This window comes from Chenopodium album, chromosome 9, assembly GCF_948465745.1.
Source record: "Chenopodium album chromosome 9, dcCheAlbu1.1, whole genome shotgun sequence".
NCBI lineage: Eukaryota > Viridiplantae > Streptophyta > Magnoliopsida > Caryophyllales > Amaranthaceae > Chenopodium > Chenopodium album.
The window spans coordinates 72,418,996-72,437,270 of NC_137842.1; the positions used below are offsets into that span (position 1 = coordinate 72,418,996).

Sequence of the window (18,275 nt, forward strand, 5' to 3'; positions counted from 1 at the left end):
GCATCTCGTAGGCCATTCTACTTGGTATTATGTATGGCCCATTTTCACTACTGATGTCTCAAACTTTTTGATCTTCTAAAGTTTTTTTGTTTAATGTAATGAATATAATAGCCTCTAGCTAAAGATAATTAAAGCTAGGTTACTATAATAAATTAATAATGTAAAGATAATTAAAGGAGACAAACATCAAATAATGTAAAAAAGTTGAATGCACAATTTGAAGATGAAATGTTAAGCTAGTATTCCATTAATGAATATTGTGTGGCACAATAAAAATTAAGGAGTAAATTGACCCCCAACGTTGTTGGCATACATAATAATCTAACTTGTGACCAAATAGATGTACATCGATCAAGAAACAGATTGAAATGGCTTCAAATTTTGAACACCAACAACAAGACCTCGAATCGAAGAAACCACAGCCACCAGGGAAACAATCAAGCAACAATATTTCAAGACTTGTAACGAAATCCACCACCAAGAATACTTGCGAACATTGCCTTGTGCAATGTACATTTCTATAGGGAAATATATTGTGAGAGGCCAAAACGAAAGCGCCCCGATTAAGCCAACAATATCATTGAAGAAGGGGAAGATCATTGCTATTATTGTCACTAGTATGACATATGCTGTTCTCCAGAAAAACCTTAGCAAGTTAAATTTGTATGAACCATATAGAGGTAGCTTCACGGGGTATTCCGCATTCACGAACTTACTTTCAGGCCATTTTGTGGAGCATTGTGTCTCTACAAAGTCAAATAGGGGTTGCACAAATACCTGTTCAACATATATATATTAGGACTTGTTAAGTTCACCTTATCGAATACAAACTCAGGTAAAAAATAAATTAATTACCTGGTATGCTCCAACAAGATGGACGGCAATGAAGACATTGGCAAGGGCAACGAGCCAATAAGGTTCGAAGAAACCGAATCCAGTTAAGAAATTTCCAGGTGCATCATTCCCAAATGCAGCATAACCCATAACTCCACACAACATGTAAAAAAATGTGGTGATCAAAATTCCAACTGATATTGATTTCTTCATAACTACATTCTCTGGAGGGTTTGGCTTTAGTGTGTCCTGTCACATAAATCACACATTAGTTAAACAAGATCAGATAATTTGACATTGATGAGTCCGACTACTCGTAATTGTTTTGGGACTAATGAACTAAAAATAGAATTGTAAACATGGATTATAACTTACCTGTATTTCGATGAGAACCATAGAGAAAGCATAAGCAAAGGCCATGTTTCCCAATGCTGTGCATATATTCCAAACCTTCTGTGCCGCGGTAACATCTACTCCGATTTCTACTCCTGTTAATGATGTTCTTGCATTGCTACCACCTACAACAATATGTACAAACAACTTCTGTTATTAATTTAACAATACAAGTAAATTTATCCTGCATTCTAAGAGATACATTCGTGTTAAGGAAGAATCACACAGTCACGCTTAATAAAAATAGCACATCAATATAATGAGAAGTTGTGATTACAAGTTACAGTTACCTGCAACTTTGGCTATGGCAAGACCAATTCCTATGAAAGAATAACCAAATGACATGGCAGCCGCGACAATAGAGAGCCATGAAAGCTTGTGAAAATTGGGAAGTTGGCTCATCAATAGTTGTAGAATTCCAAATATAAGGAGAAATTGATTATTATGTGTGTGACATCCTGTTTGATGCCCCATCCTATGGAAACATATAGCTCGTTTCACAGCCCTGAAAATTACAGTAATTAAAACAAACATTATATTATACAATACATCTTAATCAAAATTTAATTTAGCATGCAAATTAATCAATATAAAATTCCTTACGCCATGCTTATAGATGCGGTGATTGTATAACCTATTGATACTCCAACAAAATTGGAATATTGAGCAAGGCCACATAACTTGAATTTTCTTCCACCTATTCATACATGTCAAAGTAAGATGCATTAGTATCACCCAATATCATACATTATTCATACAATATACATATACCTTAACTCGAAGTCTCAAATGGAGTATGAATTTAATTTACGAGTATTTCAACATAGATTAATGTATACGATATTTTAAATCAAACGATCCTTATCAAGGCCTCAAGGGTGTATTATATGTATGATCACATTATATTAGGTGTTAAATTACATAATAATTAAGTTAACATCTTGTAGTCTCTTTGCTTAATTTGTTAACCCCTCACCCTTTGGCATATTTCCTACTCCTTAAGAGAATCAAAATATCTACATCCAAACTCAAGTAAAGAACTAAATAGCTCAATCTAAACACTATTAATTTCGTCAAATCTTGGGAATTCATGAAAACAAATATTATTCAACTGAATAATTATAATTTTCAACCTTGTCAAAGAAACAATGTTTACATTATTTTTTAAAATTAAAATTTATTTCAATGACTTATTGAGGAAATTATTTCAATTAAATGTTTATTCTCATATATTCCCAAGATTCAACAATAAAAATAATGTTAACCATTTTTATGATAATTCACATATCATTTAGAAAAATGATAATATCATACCTAGCCAAAATTCTAAACAAACACCACCTAAATCTTTTCCATACAAAAAACAAATACTTATCTTTTTCATGAACATTGTAAAGGGATAATAAGGCTATTAACCAGTTAAACCCTAATATAATAATCTCATTATATTTCAATAAAAAATTCCGAACACAATAAGATCCATATTACAAATGCGAGAACATGATACACATCCTACATTAAATATACTTTATCAAAAAAAAAAATCGGCGAATAATAATTATACAACTAAATTATTAAAATAAAAATTTATACCTAGAATAGACCTTACAGCCTCTCTGTAAGTGTAATGTCTCTTGCCGGTAGTAGGATTTCTGTAACAATCAGCCTGTAACGTAGATGCAAACCACGTAACAAGGGAAAACACGAGAAGAACAACGGGCCCAGCGATCCAACCCATTTGGGCCACGGCCCATGCTAATGATAGAACGCCGCATCCAATCACGGCTGTTATGATATGTGCACTTGCAGTAAGCCATGTACCTTGGTTACACCACACACAAAAATAGAAAAGTTAGTAACAGTCGAACATATATTTTGTAATTTGATATGCGAAATAGATTGTAACAATGTGACGAATTTGGATTTAATAGTTGGACGATTAGAAGAGATAAACCTGTTCTTTTGGCACAGCCGTCGTCGTCGACATCCGTTGCATAAAGCCTACCGGATTCTAAAGGCGAACTTACGTTCATATTGGTTTGGTATTGCAAGGAGAGGAGTGAAACTAGGCCAACAAAGATTTTGTGTGTTTTTGAGAGTGTGCTTGAGAATTGAGATGAGAATTATCAGGAATTAGTAGATCTAACGCAGCTATATATATAATTTTGGGATTTTTGGCCCGTTATTCCTTTCTTTTTATATAAGACCATAAATTTATTTTTGGGAAAAAAAATCATAGGTTACCTGGACTTTATCTTTTTACCATAATATGAAAATATGAATATAATACCTAATAAGTGAATTTATAAAGGAAAGTTTAGTGAAAGGTAGACAAATTGCAATTATGTGGTCATCTAATGAAAATTTTATAGTAGTCATTTGAATTATAGCTACCATAATGTTTTCATGATTATATACTTCATAATTAACATATTTTTTCCAAGTAATTAATTATATTACTTTAATTTAGGTATAAAATAGTATTATCAACAATTTTTTGATTGATCAAATTTTTAGTTTCATTTATGTAATTTTTATTCTTATTTTATAGTTTCTCGAAAAATATTTATTTTATGTTGGATCAAAAAATTCAAAAAATATATTTGCATTGTAGACATAATAATATTTGTATATCATTTTTGTATATCATTAAAATAATATAGCATTATCAACAAGTGTGACTATTTTATAACGTGAAAAAATAAACCAATAATATTTGTATATCATTAAAATAATATAGTAGTCATTTTTCAAACGAGTACGTAAAAACATTCGGTCATGGTCAAACCGAAAATAATATGGTAACCTAAAGTCCAAAAGTCCATCTTGAATTCATGAAATACTTAATTTTTTGTTAAGTTTCTAAATGCATTATTAGAAAATAAGTCTGTAATCACAACAATATACTATGTATGTGAAAATATTTGAATTGTTGACAAATTTTGTTAATTTATCTAATTCATGCATTTGACCATGGTGATGAATTGTAACAACCAAGGAATCATCTATGGATGAATTTGTAACAACCAAAGAATCATCAGTTACATGGATGTGAATCAAGAGAATATTTCGTTTTACTCCGAATCTAATTGCGGAATAATACTGCATAATTTTATTTTACTTTATAAATTATGTATAATTAGGATAATATTTATGTGTAGTAGGACTAGTGTCCAATCATTCACCATATTTTTAGCTAATACTTAGGAATAAAGTATACAAATAAGTTGTAAAAACCGTGTAACCACACAAGGTCACAAGTGAACACGTGAAAGACCGTCAAAGATAACTAAGGTGTAAAAACATGCGCATTATAAATCTAAACATTCCTTTGACAATCTCTTTTATGTGCCAGAATTTTACATATTTAAAATAATTTAAACAAACTCAATTATTTAAATAAGATAAAACAACTCAAGTGTAGATTTAAGTCGAAAAGTTTTGAAGATTATTGCTTGATAAAATCGTAAAGTTAGAAGATTATTGCTTAATAAAACCTGGTCATAAAATAGGAAGTACTTCGTATATACTCCGTATGTGTTATTGTTACATCTATCAATCTATGGTTTCGGTCTTTGGCACCATCATAGTCTATTTTACTCCCAATATGGAAGACATTAGTTTTACAAAGTTTACAAAGTAGCATTATGATCTTTGCCACGAACTCTAGGCTTACATAAGAAGTTGGAATTTACATTGTTGGTTGATCATTTAGCAAACAGCAAAAACTGATCATTAAACTTATAAGTCAGAGCAACGACTTAAGATGTTAAAAATGCAATTATGCAAACAGGGGCTTCAAACTCTAATAAAAAATTGGCCAAGCCCATCCTCTTTTGCAGAATAGTATATTCGTTTCCCCCTTTTCGTAGTACTTGATTGAGAAAGACATTCATTCACGCACCTGCAGGCTGCATGATCAGATGGTCTCGTGCATACAGCCAAACCTGGATCTTGACAAAGACTATTATTTTTGATAGCCAATCGCGTAGATTCTTTATTTTCCAAAGGTCAGAAGCATGTTTAAATGCCAGACTGAGACTTTAAAATGATTAGAAAGGAGGCTGCGGAGCACTTAAGTTACAGGCTGGGTTCTAGTCCATGAAGGTTGATCATCATCATCAAATCCGTTTATATGACGGCTGCGACCCTCTTGTAAATATAACACACAAGACCATACCCCACGGATAAGTAAAATACTCACAAACACTGCACTTCCAAGAGTACAAATGACCTGCATTTTGAAGTGAAGCAAACGAATCAGATGAGGTAACAATAAGACCTGTATAATCAACACGAAAGCAGAAAAATAAAGCAGCATCTTCCAAAAATAAAGCAATACATGCACCCATGAGACTGATGAGACCAAGCCTCAACAGCATATCATGTATAAAGCACAACAAATTCAATTCAAACAAATCTCGATTTTCTTTACTAAGCCCACCATTGGTGACAGAATAGTCTAGTTATCAAGCTTAGAATTCTTACAACACCGCAGTTGGATCAAAATATGCACAAAGATGGTGGATTCATGTCTCGGGTAGAACATGCATACAAAAATGTGACATAATTCCAAATGAAAGCCTCAATTTAACTCCGTTTGGTCTATGGAGGAAACAACTCAAACAAGGAGAGGTGTATAAAATGAACAAGTGATCTTATGTAAACTGTACCAAGTAATCTTTACATAATTGACATATTAAAAGTGTTCCAGGCTTCCAGCTTAGCCTTATGAGTCTATACAGTATACAATTAGAGCTTTTCTAATTGTAAAATGAATTTCACGATTTTTCTAATAGATCAACATAGGACTCATCACATGCACTTGACCAGTTGACCATAACAGCCACAATTGAATAGATAGGGGGAATAGTAAACACTTGCACCTATACTAGATTACTAGTCCAATTTGAATGTGAAAAATCCAAAGTTCAGGGAAAGCACAACAGTACATCACTAGCCACAAGAAGGACCTTTCACAAGACCAAATGACCTTTCTAATTTTAGTCAAATTATGGATGTTAGGGTTCTAATTAGTTCAAAGTTTTTACTAGTATGGTATCAGGAGCATCTGTTCAGATTATTCATCTGATGAAACAGCCTGCAATATCACCTCCCATTTAAAACACAAGTTGACAGCTTTTATGTAATTCCACATAGATGCCTGAAGAAATTCGTTGTTTTTTAATCGCAATTATTGCAAGTATTGCAGTTAAGAGATCATCTAACAGACTAACACTTCCCTCGTTTGTAATATCTAGTTTAAACATAACTAATCAATCCATTTTATTACAACTAGCACATTACATATCTAATAATTAATCATGCAATTAAGAATTGTATACAAGATTCTGGTATCAGCATAATGGTATAAAACAATTCATCGAACAATTATCCTCTATCTATCAACCCGGTTCACAAGTTCGAGATATATCAACAGCCACCATAGAGTACAACAGCAATGATATGACAAACAATATATGTCGTACTTCATATAATGCATTTCTAATTTGTGCAATTGATCCATTACCTCAAGAAAAGCCTTCAACACCCACAAAAATGATAGAATTATCAGTCCATTGACAGCAAAACCAACCTATCAAACAACAGCAGTAACACTTAGAACAACAGAAACCCCTGAATAACCTAAATTATGATCATTAATCAATGCAAAAACATATATAATCATTCTATCTAAGCCAAAAACACCAACAAATAATCACAATTGTTAATATCATACCAATGTAAGTATTCATCAATTGAGAAAATCGTATTAACAAAAATCAAGTGTAAAATTCAGGAATATTTGAAGCAACTATAATTTTTTGATCAATCTATTGCTACTGTGAGAACTAAGCTTCAAAGGAGAAATCAACAAGAAAAACGCACCAATTTGGTGGAGATAGCAACAGGAAGAACTGATCGAACAGCTTTACGAGCTCGTTTAGAGACTTTTCTGAAGATATTTTCAACAAACCTAATCAATAAATCTAAGCTTCGATCTTCTTCTTCGTCTTCTTCATCATCTTCATCGTCGTCTTCTTCCTCGTATCCATCAAAATCGAATCGGCTCCATTTTCGGCTATTATTTATCAAATCATCGTTCTGCAAATTCGCAATATATTAATCAAAACTCATGAAATCATATGTTAATTGAGGATATATTAATCCTTAATCAAAGATTAAAATTGATCAGAAATTGAGAGAAAAAAACCTGAGAAGAACTTCGGCGAGAAGCTTGAAGAGTGGGGAAAGTTCGGAGAAGATGGATTTGATGAGGAGAAGAGAGAAAAGGATGATGTTGATGTTGATGTTGAAGAAGATGATGATGATAAGGTGATCGGAAGAATGAAATGGAGGAGAGAGAAATGGAGGATGCCGCCATTGATGAACTTACTCTCTTGCTTTAGGTTCCTTGATTAGCTCCTTCATTACATAAGAATAACTTCGTAGTGTACTTTACAAAATTACAAGTGTATGGAATAACAAGTGGGTGGATTTGTTTAGAGGAAGTTTGAGACTTCTTGGTGCATAGACTAAAGATGACACTGGACCGGGCTTGCCTTTGACACAATACGATAAAAGCTCAGCAGGGCTACGAGATGAGCAATTGAGCATTCCACATACACGATATGCGTGCTAGGCCAAGGACCGAGCTTGGACTACAAAAGAAATAACATGATAAAGTAACTAAGCAAGTTAGGAAAGCTCTAACCACTTGAGTTATCCCTCACTCTCTATGTTCAGATACTTAATTGTAATGTTTTTTACTTTGAGCGACTAAAGTGACTTGGCTGCTAATCATATTGGACTTTTGTTTCGAAAGTTATATTAAGTCTTTGGCTCGATTTCAAGGAGGATCTTGGAGAATTGCCTCAGATAACTAAGTTTTTTTTTTTAATTACCTTGATAATTTGACACTTCATACTTTATATAATTCCCTCACTTGACACACCTATGCTGTCCAAAGCTTGGAGGGGCACTTAGTGAATAATTATGCAGACATAGCTATTTATATACAATGGTTATTTAAAAAACGAGACAATAAATTATACTTCGTTGAACATTCCAAGATATACAATGGTTATTATCTTGACATTCAGATAACAAATGTTGAGGTTTTTTTACAGGACACACCCCGGACACGAATATGTATACAGCCATACAGGTCAGGAAGCAACTATCAAGCAAAATTCAACCCTTCTCCCAAACTTATCAAAGCTGATTGTATTCTCCTAACCGTTTATATAGTTAGGAAGAAAATGGAACACCTTTAATAAGGAGATACTCCATATTCAAATTTATTATAATAAGATTTATTATCTCATGAATCATTTATAGCATCATGCATCAGTTTTAAAGCTAGTGTTTAGTACTAGCTACATACTAGCCTGTTCTGATGGCAACAAAAGCCATCCTCTATTACAAATTCCAAAATTTTCTTCATAGAAAGAAGTCATTACACTAATGGCATAAACAAAGGCTAAGACGACAGAATTGAAACATTTGTTAGTACATTAAGATGATGCTAGAGGAGAAAGATCTGAGGGCATACTAACTCGGACAACTTGAAGCAATGAAGATATCGGTGATTTGATCTGCTCAGTTAGACGGAGGGAAAAAGATGGCATCTGAAGTCCTCTTTGATCTGAACTGATTCTCTATCTCTGGGCTCACGTTGAAGGCTGCCTGCAGTACTTCAGGGGATAGTGCCTTCCATGCTTAGGTCTTTCTGGCTAAGTGCGTGAATATTCAATATTGGGCTGTAAACACCACGATTCATTACATGAATCATTTAAGAATAAATCCAGGTTGAAAAAGGCCTTTAAACAAAAGAACTGAATAGTTTATCTTGTTCAAAATTTCTGAATAAATCAGTACTTCAGGGTAATGATTGCTCGGCATATATTGTGCAACTATGTTTGTTCTTTAAGTAACATCATTTCGCAGAAAATTTCTATGTATCTAGTTTGCATGAAGGATAATATACAGTATAGTAAGTATGATTTGCTTTTGGATGACAAGTAGTTGTTGACGAGAGTGGGAAAGCAATTGGAGTATCCTCTGAAGGAGAAACTGCTAAATGCAAGAAAGTTGTTTTGATATGTATTCTGTTTTTGGGTGTAAGTGTAACCTGATAAGGCAAGCTCTCAAACTTAAACATATTGATGGCTTCATGTCAATTTTCTTAATCAAGATTAGGTGCAAAAATTCTGATCTAAGGGACATTTGATGAGACATGTAATTTCGATATGCATTCTGTTTTTGAGTGACTAATGTGACATGGGCTGTTTGTTGTGTGCTATGACTGCCTAATTGTCTTGTGTAGATAAGTATATGACCATTCTAATATTAACTGGTAATTTTATCATGTAGGTATTCTGCTGCTCCTACACTCATAATGTTGCTGCTAATGGATTGATCTTCTTGGACAGATAGATGAGATATTCTTCACTACATGTGATAGATATGAACCTACAAACCAGCCTGAATCTGATAGCTGCTTCATACACACTGTAAGTTCTAAACCTGACAGACGACCTGTATAATACTATCACAGCATTCTTATTGTTGAAGTGTAAGAATTTCAATTTGTTATAAATAATCTCTTAAAACAGTACAACACACTTCGAGTCTAGTGTGAGTCTGTGAAGGATGTGATCGCGCTTGATACTCTCCGTGTCTATGATTTTGGACTTCAAATATGATAAATTAGCTACTAGTTTACAGTAAATAATATTCAACAGCTTAAGAACAAAACCTACCCTGCCGATTTTATTTACTCACAGAAAAATACAAATCTGAGCACGACAGGTCGACAGGAAACGGAAAGTTAAACCTTAAACCATAAAATTTTCACACTACTATAAAAACATCATGAAAACTAGGAGTACCCTATGCAAACTAACGAACTTATAGTAAGCCACCAGTAAATGACTCAAATTCCATATCAATTCAGCTCCAATCCTGCTTAAAGACCAAACCCTCCCAGGTCACAATTCCGCCTGAATGTCCTGCGTCCTGGATGTTGAGGTAGACCAAAAGTTGGCAGACGATCATAATCCCCACCAATAATGAAAGGAGAGCCGAGGGGATTTGGATCCCTTCGACCTGGAAATAAAGGCCTAAAATGGGGAGGCTCTCGGAACTGCAATGGTCTACAAATTTTCTTTCTCCTTTTCCTAAGCTCCCAAACAGAAGAAAACTTTGCCTTCCATGGACATTCCCTTAGTGATAATGCAGTGTTTCCAAACTCTTCTTCATACTTCAGTTTCCACAGATCATTGTTTGAAGCAACAAATCGCAATTCTGAACACACACACTCCGCTTTGGCAACATCTACTGGAGGAAGGCACTCCAGGATCTTAAGTTTAAGCTCCGTGGGAAGGCGCATGAAGCAAGGTGGAGGAACTACACCCACTCGTTCACAAAGGTCGATTAGAAGAGGATATGAAAGGCCATCCTTGACAATCTTCCAGAACTCGAAAATCTCTTGATTTGGAAATAACTTCCTGGAGTTATCCATCTCATCATGAGAACGACTATAATCACCCCCTTCCCAGATATCACTCAGAGCCGGGAGAAACCGAGCTTCATCCAAACATACTCGATGGACCCCAAATCCTTTCTTTGGCAAAGAACCATATATATTCACAAACTTTCCCATACTTTGGAATTTCAAAGCAACAGTCTCGACAACCTCGGACGTTGAAACCTCAGGGAGGGTATAATGCAAAGTCATACCAAAAGCTAAAGACGGGCAAGCATCAGCCAGATGAAATCCCTCAACTTTCCTGTGCGAAACCATGTCATATGCCACAAATCCAGACTCCAATAGAACAGCATGAACAGCAATCACCAATAGCTTATGATCACCATTAGCAGCAGCATCTCCCACCTCCTTCACATATACTTTCTTCAAAAAACTTGGGACAGAAAACCTATAATTTCCATCTGATTCAGACTCATCATCAACCACCATTTCATCAACCACCTCAACTAAGTCAATTGATTTTTCCACATTAGGATCATTCAAATTTGATGAACCTTCCAACTGGGCATCCACAATTTCTCGAGTTCGAGCGCTCGAACCGATTAGTTCATCAACCTTAGAGGATTCAATCATCTGGGTATTTTCTAAATTTCCAGTATCACTAGGGTTACTCAAATTCGAGGTTCCTTCCATTTGGGCATCATTCAAAACCCTAAATTCAACATTAGGAATGTTCAATTCATCCAATTTACCAGAATCTACTTTCTGGGTATTCACCAATTCATTATTAGCCCTAGTTTCCCGGAAATTTCCTGATAAATTAGGGATTTGAGATGAAAATGCAAAAGAATTTGTAGAATAATAGATAAGATCACCTGAAGTAACGCCGAGAGACTGAATAGAATCTTCTGGAGAAGATCCGCAAAGCTCTTCCTTCCTGTTGAGGGATAAGAGCAGATTCTGGTGTTGCAGAGCAGAGGATGAAGAAGGGAAAAGTTGGAGGAAGATGAATTCTTTGAGTTGTTGAAGATTAAAAGTATTGGGAACTTCAATCTTATGAGTTTCTTTGGATTCTAATGATCTTAGCCTTAGTTTCATGGTTGGCTTTGAGAAATACAGTAGATTGATCAGGATTTGCTTTGGGAGATATGAGAGCGCATTCGCAGGCAAGAATCAAAACTCAAAAGTCGGTTTCATTCTTTCTTATCCATAAATGGACGATTTCCGTAAAAATTGCTTAAATATAAATTAAATTCCTACCTGCATTGCTTTGAAGCTTTTGTAGAGCCGTCAAAAGTTGACACGACCTGAGATACCGACTCAAACTCGATTATTAACTGACCCATCTGAACCCGGAAAAATGGTGACCCTAACCCGACCTGAAACCAACACTAGACTCTAGTTGACCCGAGTATGTGAGACCCGAACCCAAAAATGAACTAACATGTAGATGACCCGACCCGAATGTAACCCGTAAATTATTGACCTAAACCGAACCCGACTTGAACCGAATTGACCCAACCCCGTTTAACCCGTCAAAACCCGAATTTAACACGACTTGTTACTAACCTGACCTGAATTCAACCCGACTCGTTCCTAACCCGACCCGAATTTAACTCAACCTGTTACAAACCCTACCCGAAATCAACCCGACTTGTTATTAACCTGACCCAAATTAAACCCGACTTGTTATTAACCTGACCCAAATTCAACCCGACTTGTAATTGACTCGACCCGAATTTTACCAGACCTATTACTAAACAGACCCAAAAATTCAACATGATTTGTTACTAACCCGACACGAAATCAACACGACTTGTTATTGACCTGACCTAAATTCAACCCAAATTGTTCCTGGCCCGATTTCAAATCACCTTAAATGAAATTTAGACCACCTTATTATTGTTGATCAAATCATTTTGTCTAGGGAGACCAAGTTAGTCCATGCCAGCAAAAGAAAGGAGCATCATCCTCAAATTTAAGAGTTAAATATAATATATATTTGTTGTATGGTCAAAGGAGATAATTATCTTCCTAAATTATAGACTATAGTTCCCTAGTATATTGTCATATATATTATAGTCAAAGGAAATAATTAGCTTGATAAAAATGATAATTATCTATTTATAGTTAGTTGAACTTGAATATGACCTCACTTGGAAATGACCCGACCTGATTGTAACCTGCAAATTATTGACTTGAACATAACCCGACTTGAAAATGAACCAACTTGATTATAACTCGCAAATTATTGACTTGAACCAAACCCGACTTGAACCCGAGAATGACCCGACTTGAAAATGACCCGACCTGATTATAACCCGCAAATTATTGACTTGAACCGAACCCGACTCAAACCCGAGAATGACTCGACCTGATAATAACCCGCAAATTATTGACTTGAACCGAACCCGACTCGAACCCGAGAATTACCCTAGCCCGTCTTAACCCGTGAAAACCCGAATTAAACCCGACCTATTGGTCACCCGACCCAAATGTAACCCAACCTGTTATTAACCCGACCTACACCCGATAAGAAGTATGACCTGACGTGACCCGACTAAAGCATGACCAAACCCAAACCCGACCCGCATAGGTTATGGAATTAATCCGAATTGACCCGATCTGAGTTGATCGACCCAAACCCGACCTGTTTAACCGAATTGACAGCTTTACTTGAAACCCCCAAAATTTCTCAAAAAGCGTGGATATTAAGTCTGCAATTTTGGTTTTTTTTTTTTCACCCGGAAATAAAAATCTCCGAAATGTTTACCATAGTCCCTAATACCCTCCGGGAGTCCAATAGGCTGGTTGGAACCATTCAATTTTCGTTCAAACGATTAATTTACCGATTTAAAACTTGCATTGATTTCATTAACTCAAACCTACCACGAACATTTATGACAACATATAATGATCATATATGGTCCTAAACGGCATTATATGACCCCGAGATGTATCCCCTAAAATCTCAATGCTTTTCGACACTAAGCCCCGAAACATTCGAAATTTCTCAAAAAGCGTGGATATTAGTCTTCAATTTTGGATTTTTTTTTTTTTACTTTTTTTCACCCGTATATAAAAATTGCCGAAATGTTTACCATGGTTCCTAATACCCTCCGAGAGTCCAAATGGGTGGGTGGAACCATCTAATTTGCCTTTAAACGACCAATTTACCGGCTTACAACTTGCACCGATTTCATTAACTCAAGTCTACTACAAACATTTATGACAACATATAATGATCATATATGGTTCCAAACGACATTATATGACCCCGAGATGTATCCCCTATAATTTAAAGGTTTTTCAACACTGGGCCCTGGAACCTCCAAAATTTCTCAAAAATCGTGGATATTAGCCTTCAATTTTGGTATTTTTTTTTACATTTTTCGCTCATATATAAAAATTACCGAAATGATTACCATGGTCACTAATACCCTCTGGGAGTCCAATTGGCTAGGTGGAACCATCCTATTTGCCTTTAAACGGCCAATTTACCGATTTACAAGTTGCACCGATTTAATTAACTCAAGTATACTACGAACATTTATGACAACATATAATGATCATATATGGTTCCAAACGTCATTATATGACCCCGAGATGTATCCCATAAATCTCAAAACTTTTCGACACCGGGTCTCGAAAAATTCCAAATTTCTCAAAAAGCGTGGATTTCAATTTTGGAATTTTTTTACTTTTTTCGCAAGAAGAATAAAAATTGCCGAAATGTTTACCGTGGTTCCTAATAGCCTCCTTGAGTCCAATTGGATTGGTTGAACTATCCAATTTGCCTTTGAACGGCCAATTTACCGGTTTACATGCAACTTGCACCAATTTCATTAAATCAAGCCTACTACGAACATTTATGAGAACATATAATGATCATATATGGTTCCAAATGACATTATATGACCCCGAGATGTATCCCATAAAATCTCAAAACTTTTCAACACTGGGTCTTGAAACATCCCAAATTTCTCAAGAAGCGTGGATTTCAATTTTGGAATTTTTTGACTTATTTTTTCGCCCAAAAAATGAAAATTGTCGAAATATTTACCATGGTCCCTTAATCCCTTATACCCTCTAGGAGTCCAATTGGGTGGGTGAAACCATCCAATTTGCCTTTAAACTACCAATTTACCAAATTACAACTTGCACCGATTGATTAATTCAAGTCTACCACGAACGTTTATAACAACATATAATGATCATAAATGGCTTCAAACGACATTATATGACCCCGAGATGTATCCCCTAAAATTTCAAAACTTTTCGACACCGGACCCCGAATCCTCCAAAATTTCTCAAAAAGCGTGGATATTAGCCTTCAATTTTGAATTTTTTGACTTTTTTTTCGCCCGGAAATAAAAATTGCCGAAATTTTTACCATGATCCTTAATACCGTCCGGGAGTCCCATTGGGTGGGTGGAACCATCCAATTTGCCTTTAAACGACCAATTTAGCGGTTTACAATTTGCACCGATTTCATTAACTCAAGCCTACCACGAACATTATTTATGACTACAAATAATGATCATATATGGTTCCAAACGGCATTATATGACCCCTAGATGTATCCCCGAGAATTTCAAGACTTTTCGACACCGGGTCCCGAAATCTCAAAAATTTCTCAAAAAGCGTGGATATTGGTCTTCAATTTTGGAATTTTTTGACTTATTTTCGCCCGGAAATAAAAATTGCCTATATGCTTACCATGGTCCTTAATATCTTCCGAGAGTCCAATTGGGTTGGTGGAACCATTTAATTTGCTTTTAAACGGTCAATTTACCGGTTTACAACTTACATCAATTTCATTAACTCAAGCATACTACGAACATTTATGACAACATATAATGATCATATATGGTTCCAAATGGCATTGTATGACCTAGATATGCATCCCCTAATACATCAAGACTTTTCTACACTGTGCCCCGAAATCTCCAAAATTTTTCAAAAAACGTGGAAATTTGCCTTTAATTTTGGAAAATTTTGACTTTTTTTCGCCCGGAAATAAAAATTGACGAAATGTTTACCATGGTCCCTAATACATTCCGGCAGTCCAATTGGGTGTGTGGAACCATCTAATTTGTTGTTATACGACCAATTTACCAGTTTAAAACTTGCACCGATTTCATTAATTCAAGCCTACCACGAACATTTATGACAACAAATAATGATCATATACGGTTCCAAACGGCATTATATGACCCCGAGATGTATCCCGTAGAATTTCAAGACTTTTCGACACCGGGCCCTGAAAACTCCAAAATTTCTCAAAAAACGTGGATATTAGCTTTCAATATTTTAATTTTTTGACTTTTTTTTGCCCTGAAATAAAAATTTCCGAAATGTTTACCATGGTCCTTGATACCGTACGGGAGTCCAATTGGGTGTGTGAAACCATCCAACTTGCTGTTAAACGACCAATTTACCGGTTTACAACTTGCACCGATTTACCGGTTTACAACGGCCAATTTAATTAACTTGCACCGAACCCGACTTGAACCGAAATGGACCCTTACCTGTTTTAACTCGTCAAAACCCAAATTTAACCCGACTTGTTACTAACCTAACCTGAATTCAGCCCGACCCGTTCCTAACCCGACCCGAATTTATCTCAACCTGTTACAAACCCGAACCGAAATCAACTCTACTTGTTATTGACCTGACTCAAATTCAACCCGACTTATTATTGACCCGACCCCAATTTTACCAGACATATTATAGAGTTAAATATAGTATATATTTGTGGTATGGTCAAAATAGATAATTATCTTCCTAAATTATAGACTATAGTTCCCTAGTATATTGTCATATATATTACAGTCAAAGAAAATAATTAGCTTGATAAAAATGATAATTATCTATTTATAGTTAGTTGAACCAAAATATGACCTGACTTGGAAATGACCCGACCTAATTGTAACATGCAAATTATTGACTTGAACATAACCCGACTTGAATCCGAGAATGACTCGACTTGGAAATGACCCAACCTGATTATAACCCACAAATTATTGACTTGAACCGAACCCGACTTGAACCCGAGAATGACCCGACTTGAAAATGACCCAACCCGATTATAATCCGCAAATTATTGACTTGAACCGAACCTGACTCAAACCCGAGAATGACTCGACCTGATTCTAACCCGCAAATTATTGACTTGAACCGAACCCGACTCGCACTGAGAATTACCCTAACCCGTTTTAACTCGTGAAAACCCGAATTAAACCCGACATATTGTTCACCCGACCCGAATGTAACCCGACATAAACCCGATAAGAAGTATGATCCGACTCAAGCATGACCCAACTCAAACCCGACCCGCATAGGTTATGGAATTAATCCAAATCAACCCGATCCGAGTTGACCCGACCCACTTTTACCCGACCCGTTTACCCGAATTGACAGCTCTAAAGCTTTGTTAATTATATTAGAAATTTTAATGACCTCGCTAACGAATGCTCTCAGAGTGTTAGATAAGCATTTAAAAACAATTTCTAAATTGGTGTTAATTTAAAATTGCATTTCAAAAGCACACTTAGATTTGTGTAATTAAGGTTACTTTTAAATCATTACAATATTTCTATTTTTAGCTATCTTATTATATGGAACGATTGTTAGCTTTTGGTACTTAGTAATTTTTAATGATAGTTAAGTTAAAATAGCTATAAGTGTCCCTCAAAAAAAAAAAAAAAAAGCTATAAGTGGGCTGAAGATTTCAATGAGCTTGTTAATTAAATTTTAATAGCTTTTGGACTCAAGTCCATTTGCCTAACCAATTTTTTTGACATGAGTAGTTTGCCATGTTGAATAAAATATTTAAACTTTTAAGCTTTTGCTACCTTAAAAAACACCCTTTCATGTAAAAAAAAGTCAGCCTTGACTAAAATGCTTTTACTCTTAAAAAATAGTAATATCCTTCACAATTTTTTAAAAAGATATACGACCATTAATCTTTGACATAAATCTCTTTGAAATTGAGCGAATCTTATATGAGTTGTTGAGTTTATTGGCATCCTCCATTCCTCCTCATTTTCTCATACTTCAAAGTGTTGCAATTATATCCTTTCAAAAAAAAAATAAAAAATGTTGCAATCATCTCCTTTGTTTTTGTTATTAAGCTTCGGAAAATATAATCATCCAATAACATAAGCCATCAATCCACTCAAGGTTCATTTGAAAACAATTTAAATCGGCTTACAAGGTAGTGAAAGCCTCATCTACAAATTTTAAAAAGTTATAGGAATTTCAAAATAATAAAATTCTAGCAAGTAATGGTAGATTATGTGTCAATATTAAAAAATTACACCAAGCTTGTTTGGATTTATATTTTTGAGAGTGAGGGATGAGTCAAGTGAATAGAACTCCACCCAATTTTAAGAGATTTTTGAATCGATTCTCATTACCTGTACTTATAACTCCCTAATCGAAAAAAAGAAACACATATCAAATAATGAAATATCTCCATTGTTGAAACTTTATCTTTCTTACAGAATAGTTGTTAAAGATTTGCAAAAAGTACAAGAAAAATCAAACTTAT

General features: G+C 35.0%; 3 protein-coding genes across 3 annotated transcripts; all 3 read right to left on the reverse strand.

Annotated features, from left to right (window-relative positions):
• Positions 1–351: 351 nt before the first annotated feature.
• On the reverse strand, positions 352–3,260 carry LOC145558141 (amino acid permease 6-like). Its single transcript, XM_081619274.1, has 7 exons — positions 3,182–3,260; positions 2,821–3,048; positions 1,831–1,924; positions 1,518–1,732; positions 1,210–1,352; positions 856–1,083; positions 352–777 (listed from the first exon to the last, which is right to left on the reverse strand). The coding sequence occupies exons 1-7, from the start codon at positions 3,258–3,260 to the stop codon at positions 352–354; spliced, it is 1,413 nt and encodes a 470-aa protein (XP_081475400.1).
• A 1,471-nt stretch (positions 3,261–4,731) lies between these two features.
• Positions 4,732–7,679, reverse strand: LOC145560515 (uncharacterized). Its single transcript, XM_081621772.1, has 4 exons — positions 7,442–7,679; positions 7,117–7,332; positions 6,758–6,823; positions 4,732–5,461 (listed from the first exon to the last, which is right to left on the reverse strand). The coding sequence occupies exons 1-4, from the start codon at positions 7,610–7,612 to the stop codon at positions 5,303–5,305; spliced, it is 612 nt and encodes a 203-aa protein (XP_081477898.1). The 5' UTR covers positions 7,613–7,679; the 3' UTR covers positions 4,732–5,302.
• Positions 7,680–9,909: 2,230 nt separating this feature from the next.
• On the reverse strand, positions 9,910–11,938 carry LOC145559213 (F-box protein SKIP22-like). The gene has a single exon (XM_081620648.1). The coding sequence runs from the start codon at positions 11,816–11,818 to the stop codon at positions 10,199–10,201; it is 1,620 nt and encodes a 539-aa protein (XP_081476774.1). The 5' UTR covers positions 11,819–11,938; the 3' UTR covers positions 9,910–10,198.
• Positions 11,939–18,275: the final 6,337 nt, after the last annotated feature.